The 12,249-nt window shown below is 38.9% G+C and overlaps 2 protein-coding genes across 6 annotated transcripts in view; one reads left to right on the top strand and one right to left on the bottom strand.

Moving 5' to 3' along the window:
• The window catches only part of PPP4R3B (protein phosphatase 4 regulatory subunit 3B), a 95,816-nt gene extending 89,207 nt beyond the window's left edge, over positions 1-6,609 (top strand). For 2 of the 3 annotated variants that reach the window (XM_039531707.1, XM_039531708.1), the window contains exons 15-16: positions 2,496-2,698; positions 3,954-6,609. In XM_039531707.1, coding sequence (XP_039387641.1) covers positions 2,496-2,698; positions 3,954-4,052 — 302 coding nt within the window. In that variant the 3' untranslated portion in view covers positions 4,053-6,609. Of the gene's footprint in view, positions 1-2,495; positions 2,699-3,953 lie in introns of those variants that run through there. The other variant, XM_039531709.1, reaches the window with a different exon arrangement.
• Positions 6,610-7,692: 1,083 nt separating this feature from the next.
• The window catches only part of CFAP36 (cilia and flagella associated protein 36), a 139,183-nt gene continuing 134,626 nt past the window's right edge, over positions 7,693-12,249 (bottom strand). For all 3 annotated transcript variants that reach the window (XM_039531713.1, XM_039531714.1, XM_039531715.1), the window contains one exon: positions 7,693-7,858. In XM_039531713.1, the coding sequence (XP_039387647.1) occupies positions 7,769-7,858 (90 nt within the window). In that variant the 3' untranslated portion in view covers positions 7,693-7,768. The remainder of the gene's footprint in view (positions 7,859-12,249) is intronic.

Below are 12,249 nucleotides of genomic sequence, written 5' to 3' on the forward strand. Positions count from 1 at the left end.
CTGGTGGAGTACAGGATTCGATGGGAGAGCGATCTGCGGTCGATGTAGCCGGTCTTCACTAGAGCCACTAAATCGACTGCCAGTGCATTAATTGCTGCATGTCGATCCCCCGTGGTAAGTGTAGACAAGCCCACAGTTTCTGATCATTCTTTAGCAGCTCTCCTTGCTGGCTTCCAGTTTCTTCATCCGTCTTCCACTGACCGCTTTCCTCGCCGGCTCCTGACTGACTGACTGCCAGCACAGTCTTTTTATACTGTTCTAATATGCATTACTCATCTTCCTCTCTCAGAAGAGGCAGCCCCAAATTGGCCTAAGTCAGATCAGACTGAGACAGCTTGACCTTTCTGTCCCCCCTTTTGTTCTGCACATGCTCAATTTTGCTGTTTACTTCAGAGCACTCCTGAACATTCTGCCAATTAACTGAACTTTTCATCCTGTGTTAGTACTGCGTCTGCTCAAGATCTGCAGCTTTCATCTTAGAGTAGATTAGCTCCTGCTTACTCAGAATACAGATCAAGCAGACAAAATGGAGGCTGGATAATTTCTCTAGTAATAGGGCAGCTGAATTTGCCTGAGTCCCTCTCTCCACTTGCCTCTGACAGCAGACCTACTGTCCCAAGAATTGGGGACAATAACTCGTCCCAATCTCTCCATGTTACATCTCAAGCCCTGGGTCCTCAATGGCTCTCAGGTGTAGAAATGGATTGTTCTTTTTAAATACAGAATGTGCTGTTGAATAGTAGGAAGCCCTGTGCAAGAAAGACTTGTCTGCAAAAGTAGAAGCAATTTTAGTCCTGCTGCAGCAGGCATCATCTCATTCTAATTCACATTTCACTCTTATAGTAGAGTACCTACTGAATTTAAAAACCTTGGGTTTGTCACTGAGCTCCATCAAAGTCCGCCTGGCTGCTATTTTAGCTTTTCATATACTGGTTGAGGGTTTTTCAGTATTCTCATTCCCTACTATTTCAAGGTTTATTAAGGGTTTAACCAAACTTTTTCCTCATACCAGAGGTCCTGCTCTCTGTTGGGACCTTGAACGTAGTTCTTAACTAGAGAAAATACTCTTCCAGCCCATACCAAACTGAACTTTCCTCATTTGCCCTTCAAAACCTCATTTGTCGCAGTCATCACTTTGACTAGAAAGGTTAGGGGAGTTGGGAGCCCCTGTGGCAGATCCAGCCTGCCCAGTATTTTTACTGGGACATGGTGACTCTACATGCCCATTCCTGCTTCCTGCCCAAGGTGTTGTCAGACTTCCACATCAACCAGGATGTTCAGTTGCAAATCTTCCACTCCAGACCTCACGTTTCAAAGGAAGACCTAGTCTTCACACTATAGGCTTAAGAAGAGCCCTCACATTCTACCTCAAAAGAACTAGGCCCTTCAGAGCCTCTCCTAGTCTTTTTGTCTCTTTCACATATAGGACAATGGGAGCCCCTTTTGACCCAAAGACTGTCAAAATGGGTTTCAGGGTGCATTTTGGCATGTTACGAAGCTTTTTGAGTGCGTACACACACACACCGAAGGAGGGTGACTGCCCAGGCAACTTCTGTTACTGTGCCTAAAATCATACCCATTGCTGCAGACCTTTGTAAAGCTGCCACCTGGTTGTGCTTGCATACTTTTCCCCAGCACTGTGCTATCGGACGTGTTCCAGGGCAGATGCAGCCTTTGATGGATCTGTTCTTGAATCAGTACTAGATCTAGTTTGGGCACTCTTCAGAAGTCCCTTAAAGTGGAGCACTGATAGGAACAACAACTTGGAGGAGTGGTTACTTACTTGTACAGTAACTGTGGTTCTTCAAGATGTTTTGTTCCTGTGGGTGTTCTTCCACCTGTCTTCCATCCCCTCTACTTCGAAGTTCTTGGCTCTGGCCAGATTTCGTGATGGAGAGGGAACAGGAAGTCTACCCTCCCCTATATGCCCTCAGATAAGAGCACAAGGCTATATAGGGCACTGGTGCAGAACCCATGAACCAAAAATCTCCAATTGAAAGTGCACAGGCATGTATGTACCTAAAGTGGAGCACTCATAGGGACAAAATACCTTTAAGAACCATTTGTTTTGTTCTCTACATTCTAAGCAAAAATATATTTTTTTATTCTAATCGGTAAATAAAATGTTAATAGCTTTTGAGAACAAGATTAGAACTAGAAACTCCTTCAATTGCCAGTTTGGTTATTTTTTTCCAAAAGATGCTGTTGATTTGAAGTTTCATGTTTGCAGGGTGAATTAGACTCATTTTTTTATTCTTACCAAACACTCCTGATTGGCCAGATTTACCTTTGCTTGACCTGCTTAGTCTGGTCCTATATTTAGGACATTGATTCCATTCCCCCTTCTTTGGAAGATGCCTTTCAGCAGCTGTTCAGTTTAAATTCCTCTGTTTTCTGGGTTGCAGTGTGTGTGTGCAACATATTGTAAGGTGACTTTTTCAAAGGGGGTGTAGATTTGTGTATAATTGATGTATATTAAAATGTTTGTCCTTCAGCTAAAGAGAGTGAAGACAAAGAGAATCTCCCAAAAAGGACTTCTGCGGGTGGATTCAAATTCACTTTTTCCCACTCTGCCAGTGCAGCTAATGGAGCAAATAGTACAAACAATAAATCTGTAGCAGCTCAGACATCACCAGCAAGTTCTAATGGTTCCTCTTCAAAGAACACAAACTTGACTACAGCGGTAACAGCCGCTAAGGTGAGAGAACTTGCATTTGTAAAAGCAGACATCCCCCTACTCCAGAAAGAGTAAGAGTATGAGTTTTTCATCTTTGTAACACGTTAATGAAACCATACTTATTTGTACTGTTAAGTCCTATATTGTGTGACAATAGAAACAAGGCTGAGGGCAGTCTGTCTTGGATGGACCAGTTAAGGATAAAATATTTCAAGTCCAGTCACATTTTACTAATTTTTGGGGAGCGTAAAAACACTTTCTTTTAGCAATTCCAAGCTCTTGTAGATTTTACCAGCTAGAATCACCAATCTTGCATTTCCAGCTGACACGAGGGGCTCAAATTCCCAAGTATTAAACAAGCTGTTAGTCATGGGAGGAGTCTTAAGATATTGAGAGAACCAGATTTCCTTTGTCTCAACGGAAACATTTTTTCTTATTGTTTTTTGAGATGTGGCATTATCAAGACACTCTGATTGTTTCCTCTGAACTGTCTATATCAATGAAACCACAGTTATGGAATTCATGCTAATACCTTTAAGCAGACACACACAGGACTTGGATGGTACTTAGTTGAAGACTCATATTACAGTGAGAGACCAGTGGTTAATTTCTAGTCAACTCATTACCTTATCCCCAAGCTCTTGCGGCAAATAGTAGCATCATTTTCACCAGTTTCACTTATTCACCTTAGGTGGAGGAAGAGGAGTGTTTTTAGAATGAGAATTCATCAGACCCTCTGCCTAGAGGATAGATCACTGTGCTTATATGGCTTTTAAAAAGGGAGAAGTATAAATTGGATTGAGGGGTGAGATGGGGATCCTCAGGACTCTAAGAAGGAAATAATGGACACTCATAAAAGATAGTAGGATTAAAGATTTTTAAATAGTGTGAGACCGTTTAAATTCACAGTGGAAAAACAGTTTTCAATACTAGTATTTTCCTTGGTTTTATACAGAAAATATAATCCTACTTTGATATGTTGGAAGACTTACATTATAGGTCAGCCTGGGTCCAAGTACTTCATTGCTGACAACTTTCCTCAACAAATGACTGTTAGACATCTTATCATTTTCTGTTTCATATGTTCAGACACTCTGTAAGCTTTTTTTATTGCAGTTGGAAGTCTGTAAACCTACTGCATGCCATTCTAATACACTAATCTTCTGAAGCTGTTTCCTAGACAGCTGATCAAGGGGGGTCTGGTATTTTCATTACAGCTGTGCATTTCTGGGAGATGAATTTTTTCAAATGTGAGGTTTTCTTTCTTTAAAATCAGCAGGGAAATCTAGTTGGCCTAGTGGATTATCCAGATGATGAAGAGGAAGAGGAAGAAGAGGAGACATCCCCAAGGAAAAGACCTCGTCTTGGTTCATAAAAACATTGAAATAAATTTATATTGTGAGGTCTTAAATGCTGCAACTGTTCAAAGAGCTAAAAAGAGTCTGAATCAGAGAGCTTTCTCCCTTGAATATATAAGATAATACAAGGAGTAGCAAAAGAAACTCAGTATATCAGTGAGAAAGGTTTAGTTCTGCAAACAGGCTTCCAAGGAACTTAATCTCTTTCTAGTAAAATAAGGAGTCTGCCATTCAGTTGGGAGGGGTGGGGGGGGAGGGTTAGTAATCAGAACCTGGATGACAGCTTCTCAGCAAGGAAAGTCTCAGGTTTTGGGAGGGTACTGGGAGGGAGGAAGTTGTGGTTAACAATTTTTAATATTGCAGGGTTTCTCCAGTGTGTAACAGATCTAGAAAAAAAAATGTAAAGCTTCAGTTGTAAACCCAGTAATCTTAATTTTGTAATGGTGCTGTCCATTTTGTTCTTTTAGCAATTGCCTCTTTTTTTAAAAAATGAAGGGAAAATAATTCTATTTCCATAAAAATAAATTCAGATTTTGGGACCATTAGTTGCAAATTTAATGAAATATCTGACAGATGGAGTGGGGAGCTTCCGGAATAACAGTGCATGTTGAGTTGTAAAAAACATGAACTTTTCAACTCACATTTTGAAGAGGAGGAAAAAAGCAAGCTGGATAATGGACAGTTCAGTTAATTTGATTGTTTTTTAAACTGGATATCCAGCAATATCTATGCCAAGGATTGGTAGCTTCGAAAAAGATCTCCAGAAACTGCTAACATCAATAAACTAGTACTTTAAACTACACACTAAGTACAGCTAGCAGTTTTTCAGGTGATAGAAGATACTGAATTGAGTCCCTTTCTGCTTTATTAGTGAAGCTCTCTTCCTTGAGCAGCAGGTGCATTTTTGCATTTGTAGGTTTAAATTGTGTAATTGAGGTGGTTATAAGAAACACTAACAAGGGTTTTGAAAAGTGGCATTTAACACCCAGAAGCCATTTTGGACCAAGATGGAATTATTACTAACAATATACCAGTCTATGTTTGAGGCAGAATCAACATGCAGCATCTGAACTCGGGTGTAATATGAAAGCTGCTTTTTAAAGAGTAAAAGCACATTCCATGTATGTAAACTAATTGCAACCAAAAAAAAAAATTGATGGAGGTAAACAGTTTAAGAGGTTTTATTTTCAAAGAGCAGCAAATGAATTGTAAATATTTTAATGTTAGTTGCCCCTATATGATCTGAGATCATGCTGAAGTGAGGGGGAAAAAACCCACCAAACTACAATTAATGTCAGAGATGTTAAACTATGAAACCAGCTGCAAACCACCACATAGATCACTCTTGTAATATGTGTTATGGGTCCATTTCTCCGGGAATAGTTTAAACTGAAACAGGTTTACCTGTTTTGGAGATTTTGTAGTTAATTTTAAGTTTAGCTATTGTTTGGAAAATATGGACTGTCTGTGTAGATATGAAGTATAGTTTTTTCCATAAAACAGAAGTTTATTTTGTATTAAAATACCACTGTACTTGTTTTACACCATTTGTATACATGTGGTGATATTAATGCTGAACTGTAACATTCAGGAATTAAAATGTGACCCTGTAATTCCATAATTATTGCTTTTGTTTGGTTTGTTGTACATGGTAAATTAACTCATAATTTTGGAATGTGGCCATTTTAAAGTATTCTTTAATAAGACAAACTATTCATGCAGTTTAAAAAAAAAATTATATACCACTAGATCAAATACCAACCAGAATGCAGGCGTTCTTACCAACCAGTAACCTAGATACAAAGCATTCTGATTGATGATAATTAATACGGGTGGACCTGGGGGAATTATTGTTGCCCCTTATGGGCTCCAGGCAATCAAGAATGTGGCCTCTCCTCTTACCCATTTGGTAAGAGAGCCTCCAACTCAAAGGCAGTGACTAGGGAAGCTGGTTCAAGTGAGTGGAATATCATCACCATATGCTTGCTCTCCAGATCTTCATTTTATTTTTTTCCTGACAAGTTGTGTCTCTCCATGCTTAAAGATGACAATTTCCTACAACGTTATAGTTACCACTAAGAAGGCTCCAAAGTGATGCAGTGTGTGTGCACCTTTCTCCTTCAGAGGCTGAAAACATCACCTGACCGCAACCCAATTTTTTTTCTAATAAAAATTATCCTAAACAAAGTTCTTTGATTAAAAAGTGTTGGTTTTTCATTTTTTCCCCTGTAACTTTTCCTTTCTGAAGAAGTGCCAAGAGCTTTGATACATTCAGACCAGTTCATGAGCCTTTATTCTATATCAAATATGTGAATGTTGTGAAATTTTTATAGTTACTCTAGAAGAATAAAACTATATGAAGAGACATTTGATGTCATCTTAAGGTTTGAACATTTTTTATTAAAACTTTTTAAACCCCCTTTGGAGTGTAACATATGGAGCTCCCCCTCAAACTAGCTAATATCCAGGGTCACCTGCCTCAGGCAAAGATTCTTTTATCTATGATTTATTATATGCTGTCTGCATTCGGCTAGGGGACAGACACATTCTAATGCCTGGGGCCCCTCCACTACAGTTTAAAAAAAAAAAAAACTACATCTGCCAACATGTATCGGTTATAAATACTATTTTAATAAAAAGTTACATGAAATTTTGATGGGTTGGGTGTTTTTTTAATCAGTTACTGCGCCAATCAAGCATGGTTAGTGATGAAACCTTACAGATTACAGCCTCTTTGCTGAGAGAAATGTTCTAAGGAGGATTTATGACCAGACAGCAGTGAATTGTAGTGAACAAAATGGCAAAAAATTGTTTTCAAAATTTTGAATTGTGGGACTAGTTCATAAGTGCTTTCACATTTTATTTAACTGAGACAAATGTTTACTTTTAAAAGTTGTACTTTGCCACAAAACACAGGCTTAGTTACTGTTAAATTGGCCCAGAAGATTTATAAAAACAATGGAATATACAGTTACTATGAAGTTTGTGTCTCATGACTTCAAAAGCCTCATTTTCATTTCCTGTGTCTCAAACAAAACTCTCAAGATGGTGCTTCCCTGTTTAGACTTTATCATATTTGACACTTGAAAGGAGTAATATTTCTTTGACAGACTAATAAAAGGAAAAGAACCAAGTTCTGTATTTTTACCTCTCTGTTAGAGAACTGGTATAAGAATTCTTTAAATGATGTTTTCCATGTTATGAACATTTCTAGTATGTGTTTTTTCAAAAAAGGAAGTATCCATCTAGATGTAGAAGTGTTTGAATTTTTTATATATTAAATAGAACAAAGGTGTAATTTTAAATAAGTGGCTGTGGCAAAGCTTTTCAAAAACAGGTGCCTAAAGGTAGGATCCTAAGTCCTTACTGCACAAGGACAATGTGGTCCATGGCTAGGATTCCTAGGTGTTATGGTAATAATACATCATAATTATTAGGTGCTACCTAAATAGGTAGCCTGGTTTTCTAAAGAGCTAAGCATCTAGCAGACCCCAGAGAAGTCAGCACTTCAGAAAATCTTGGCTCACTGGGTTAGTGTGTGAAATCAAGTTTTTACTACTGTGGATGCAATTTAGTTTTAAATATTATGTATATGAATAAATGAGTTGCTCATGTCTTGTGGAAAATCAACAGTATACTGTGTTTGAAAGTAAGCAGTTTATGGTTAAATAATTTATTCTAAAAGAAATTCAATTCTTGTCCACAAGTATTCTTACAATGAGAGTCTTAAAACTTAGCGTTTGTTAATAACTTCTTCTTTAAGTTTTGCTGCAAGCATTCTCCTCTTTAGCAGTAGTCTTTGCTGCTCCTCTTCTGACATTTCCTAAAAACAAAATTAAAATTATTACATTACAATATAACCTCTGACTGCATAGAAAAATCTGACTTCAATAATAAAAATCTACTGGAACTTTATAAGTTGATTCAGACCATAAACAATGAAGAGAGATTATTCTCTAAACTCAGAATTAAATATTGAAATGGAAATTACTTGCAAAAATTGAAATCTTGGCAGGATGGCTGATGATAATGACATAGGTTTGATAGACCTAGACAATTTGGAGGATTGAGCCAAAAGAAATCTGATGAGGTTCAACAAGGACAAGTGCAGAGTCCTGCACTTAGGACGGAAAAATCCCATGCACTGCTACAGGCTTGGGACCAACTGGTTAAGCAGCAGTTCTGCAGCAAAGGACCTGGGGATTACAGTGGATGAGAAACTGGAGATGAATCAGCAGTGTGCCCTTGTTTCCAAGAAGGCTAACGGCATATTGGGCTGCATTAGTAGGAGCATTGCCAGCAGATCAAGAGAAGTGATTATTCCCCTGTATTCGGTGCTGGTGAGGCCACATCTGGAGTATTGTGTTCAGTTTTGGGGGGCCCACTACAGAAAGGATGTGGAGAAGTTGGAGAGAGTCTAGGAGAGGGCAATGAAAATAAGGGAGCTGGGGCCCATGACTTACAAAGAGTGGCTGAGGGAACTGAGCTTATTTAGAGAAGAGTGAGGAGGGATTTGCTAGCAGCCTTCAACTACCTGAAGGGGGGTTCCAAAGAGAACAGCCGAGCTCCATCCTCAGTGGTGGCAGCTGACAGAACAAGGAGCAATGGTCTCAAGTTGCAGTGGGGGAGGTCTAGGTTGGATATTAGGAAAAACTATTTCACTAGGAGAATGGTGAAGCACTGGAATGGGTTACCAAGGGAAGTGGTGAATCTCTATCCTTAGAGGTTTTTAAGGCCCAGCTTGACAAAGCCCTGGCTGGAATGATTTAGTGGGGGGGTTGGTCTTGTTTTGAGCAGGGGGTTAGACTAGATGACCTCCTGAGGTCTTGTCCAACTCTAATCTTCTATGATACTTGCTGTAATTTACACCTGCTGACACCACACTGTCCAAGCACAAAGGAGAGCATGATGCACCCCATGTTCCTCAGCCAGACCCTAACACGTTAGTTTTGTATAGCATAGTGGTATGTAAAGGTGAATTACAAAGCAATAATAAAAATTGTCTTTAGTACACATCTGCAGATATCTTCTTACATTACCAGGATATGGGATCTTATGGTACTGAAATAATTTAATAATTTGTAAGCTATTTTGTACCTCCTTCACGTCAATTTGGAAACTTTTTAGCTTTGCTGAAGCTATCCCATTGTAGAGCATTAAATGCTAACTCATTGTAAACCAGTGTTGATGTCAACATGATGCATTGTGTGATATCTTCAAACAGGAGGCGTCTGGGGTGGGGGTAGGGGGACTTGAAGGCTAACAAATGTTTGTAGTAGCTTGAGCAGCTACTTAGTGGGGCTTTCTGGCACATAGCTGTGTGCTTAACTCAATATTTACTCTTTTAAAACAATGATATTGATAACATTCCATATTAAGCTCTGAAGAAAGCAACTCCCTCTTCCCCATAAAGCGCAACAATCATTAATAGTGTAAACATTGAGTACTCTTTTCCTTCCTCTGAAGTATTTGGTGTTGATCACTGTTAGAGGCTTAGCAGCAGACGAGCTGGACCCTGAATATTAATTATTCTGACCTTGCCCTGCTATGGTACCTGATTCCTCAAACCCATTATTCTCTATCAGATATATAAAAGTATTTTAATGGTTTGGGGAGAAGGATTCTGTTTCCCTGAGCACGTATGGCTCTGCCCTCCCCCTACTGTAATGTAATAATCCTCCTAGAGGAGGCCTAGATTTCCTTTGAAGTCAGTCAGTGCTGCTCCTTAACTCTTTAGAGGGGCAGAGCAATTCAATCTTCCAAGTATAATAATTTTTTTTTTTAAATTAAAAGAATTTAGAATGGTCTTTATAAGAAAGCTGACTTATACCCCGTATTTACTTTGATCTGCAGCAAGTTATGATGACTTCCTTTACTATCAGTTAAATCAGCTTTTAATCCTTACAAGTCATTGTGTAGTAATGGTCCCTTACCATGGCTGCTTACTTTTTGACCCAAGTTTTCTCTGTGCTTAGCACCACAGAGCCAATACTGCTACAGAAGTGTTAGGTGAATTGTACTCTCAGAAATCAGTGCAGTTGTCATCGAAATTCTTATTGCAGAGTCTATATTACTGGCGTGATACAAGAGACCAGTAGCAAAACATGTCCTGAGTTTACAATTAAAGGTGGTGTTTGCAGTACTTGCCTTTTTTTAGAATTTTTTTCTAATAAGTTTTACATTGAAGTGATTCAGAGAACACCACGATGCTTTTATGACTACACTAGCACTTAAATCTTGCTAGGAGAGAACGTACCAAAATCTTTTAGCGACTATGATCTTATCTTTGGCAAAGAAGTGGGTGAGTGGAGGACGGGGGAAGGTACTGTTTTCTTTCACAGACACTCTCCAAGGTTGGTTATGTACCACTCCAAGAATATCTCATTGGGCTCAATTCTGCCCCATAGTATTGATTCGTCAATCTCTGACACAGTTGTTGTATAAGCTCATACAGTACTGCTTTATTTATATCTCCATTGTTTCCCATATCTTCCCTTCGTGTGGCCTTAGAAATGTTATGTTTCTATTAGACCATATGGTAGCATATGTTTAAGTCCTCTCAATATGTTTAACAACTTTTATGTCTTATTTTCCCCTGAAGTTTGTCTTGGAAACACATCTTTGATCTCAAAGCCCATATAAATTCATTTTCTGTGAACTAGTAACACACATTAAACTGCTCTTAGGCTGTGGGGTGGGGGTGGGGGGGGTATTTCCCTCCCACCTACTATGCTGACAGGCAGCAATGTACCAGCTTTAATTATAGTCAGTTAATGAGTTGGCAGAGCAGGCACTGTTGTTTGTATGTGCTTTATATGCAAATAGTAATGATATCAGCATGAAATGAAGCTTAAGTCCCTCTCAGAGAAGTTTTCCCTTGAGAAGTCAGCCAGTAGCTTAAATTTAAAAATAAATGAGCACTGCCAAGAATAAATACAGCAAAAGTGGATCTTCATGGACCACAAGTCTCATAAGTTGGGAAAAAATGACAAACTCAGTTTGGAAGGTCACCTTTCAGAGCTGTAGGTTGCATACTGGAGATTAGCTACACATATATATGTACAGCTTCCCCCATCAGATGTAATTTCCATTAATGTCACACACATTTTTTTCAAAAGTGCCCTTTGATAAGAATTAGAATTTCCCTGACCCACTCTGACAGGGAAGACAGTCATCAAAATGTTTTTTCCTGCTTATCACGTCAGTGCAGATCAAATCTTCCATTTGTATGACATGCCAATATACTAAACCCTAAAGATGAACTAACAGAAAAGTAGGTTGGAAATGTTTTGTCTGACTTTAATTTTTGACCAAATTTCCTCTATACATTTTGGGCGTGATCCTGGCCCCAATACCTTTTTTTTTATTCCAGTTTCTTGTTCTGGTAGGGTATGTCTAGCAAGAGGGAGGGAACGCAAGGCATCAGGCCCCTTGTTAAGTAACCACTTATATAGGGGAAATGCTTCCATTTTATTCTGGGTCTACCTATAAATTCCTTAGCTCACTTCTTGAAATCTTCCCATGTTGAGCTCATCTCCACCTCCCTGCACCTGAGTCATTGCTCGGAGTACAGTATCATCTAAATTAGACTCTATTGTAACACTGCAAGGATATTGCCTTTGAGTTTTCTCCAAGAACTACACAGACTTATGGTGCTTGCTGTTATCTTGGAGGATGGGGTCCACACCACGTTCACTAGATCCTGTTCACCAATTCCAATTAGAGGAAAAAAGTTTTCCTGCTTTCTGCTCTTCAGGGGTTGTTTCCAAAAAATTAGGGAAGCAAATGGGGCAGATTGCTTTCAAATGGTCTTCTATCGACAAACTCAGAAATACAGCACCCACTGACCAATACTATGGTCCTAGCTTAGGAACAAACATGATTATAGATTCTTTAACTCCCACCAATATGTCTAAGCAAGCAGCTGTACAGAGAGTACTGAATTCCATCTTGTTTATTGAACTGTGAGCTTCAATGCTTACATGTAAGGGAGGCATGATGTTTTGATGTCAAGCATCATTGGTCTCATCAGATTAATTTCTCTGTCCTACTTTTAGGAGTTTTCTAAACTTTATCCTTAAGTCTCTTCTGAATCACACTGCAGTGATTTCCTTCTTTCAACCATCCTTACACCACTAAATAACTCAGGTTGTGTGCATTCAAATGGGACACAGATCTCTTTTTGCAAGGCAACTTCTAGTATCTGATTATGAC

The sequence above is a fragment of the Mauremys reevesii genome, linkage group 3 (assembly GCF_016161935.1).
Source record: "Mauremys reevesii isolate NIE-2019 linkage group 3, ASM1616193v1, whole genome shotgun sequence".
Classification (NCBI taxonomy): domain Eukaryota; kingdom Metazoa; phylum Chordata; order Testudines; family Geoemydidae; genus Mauremys; species Mauremys reevesii.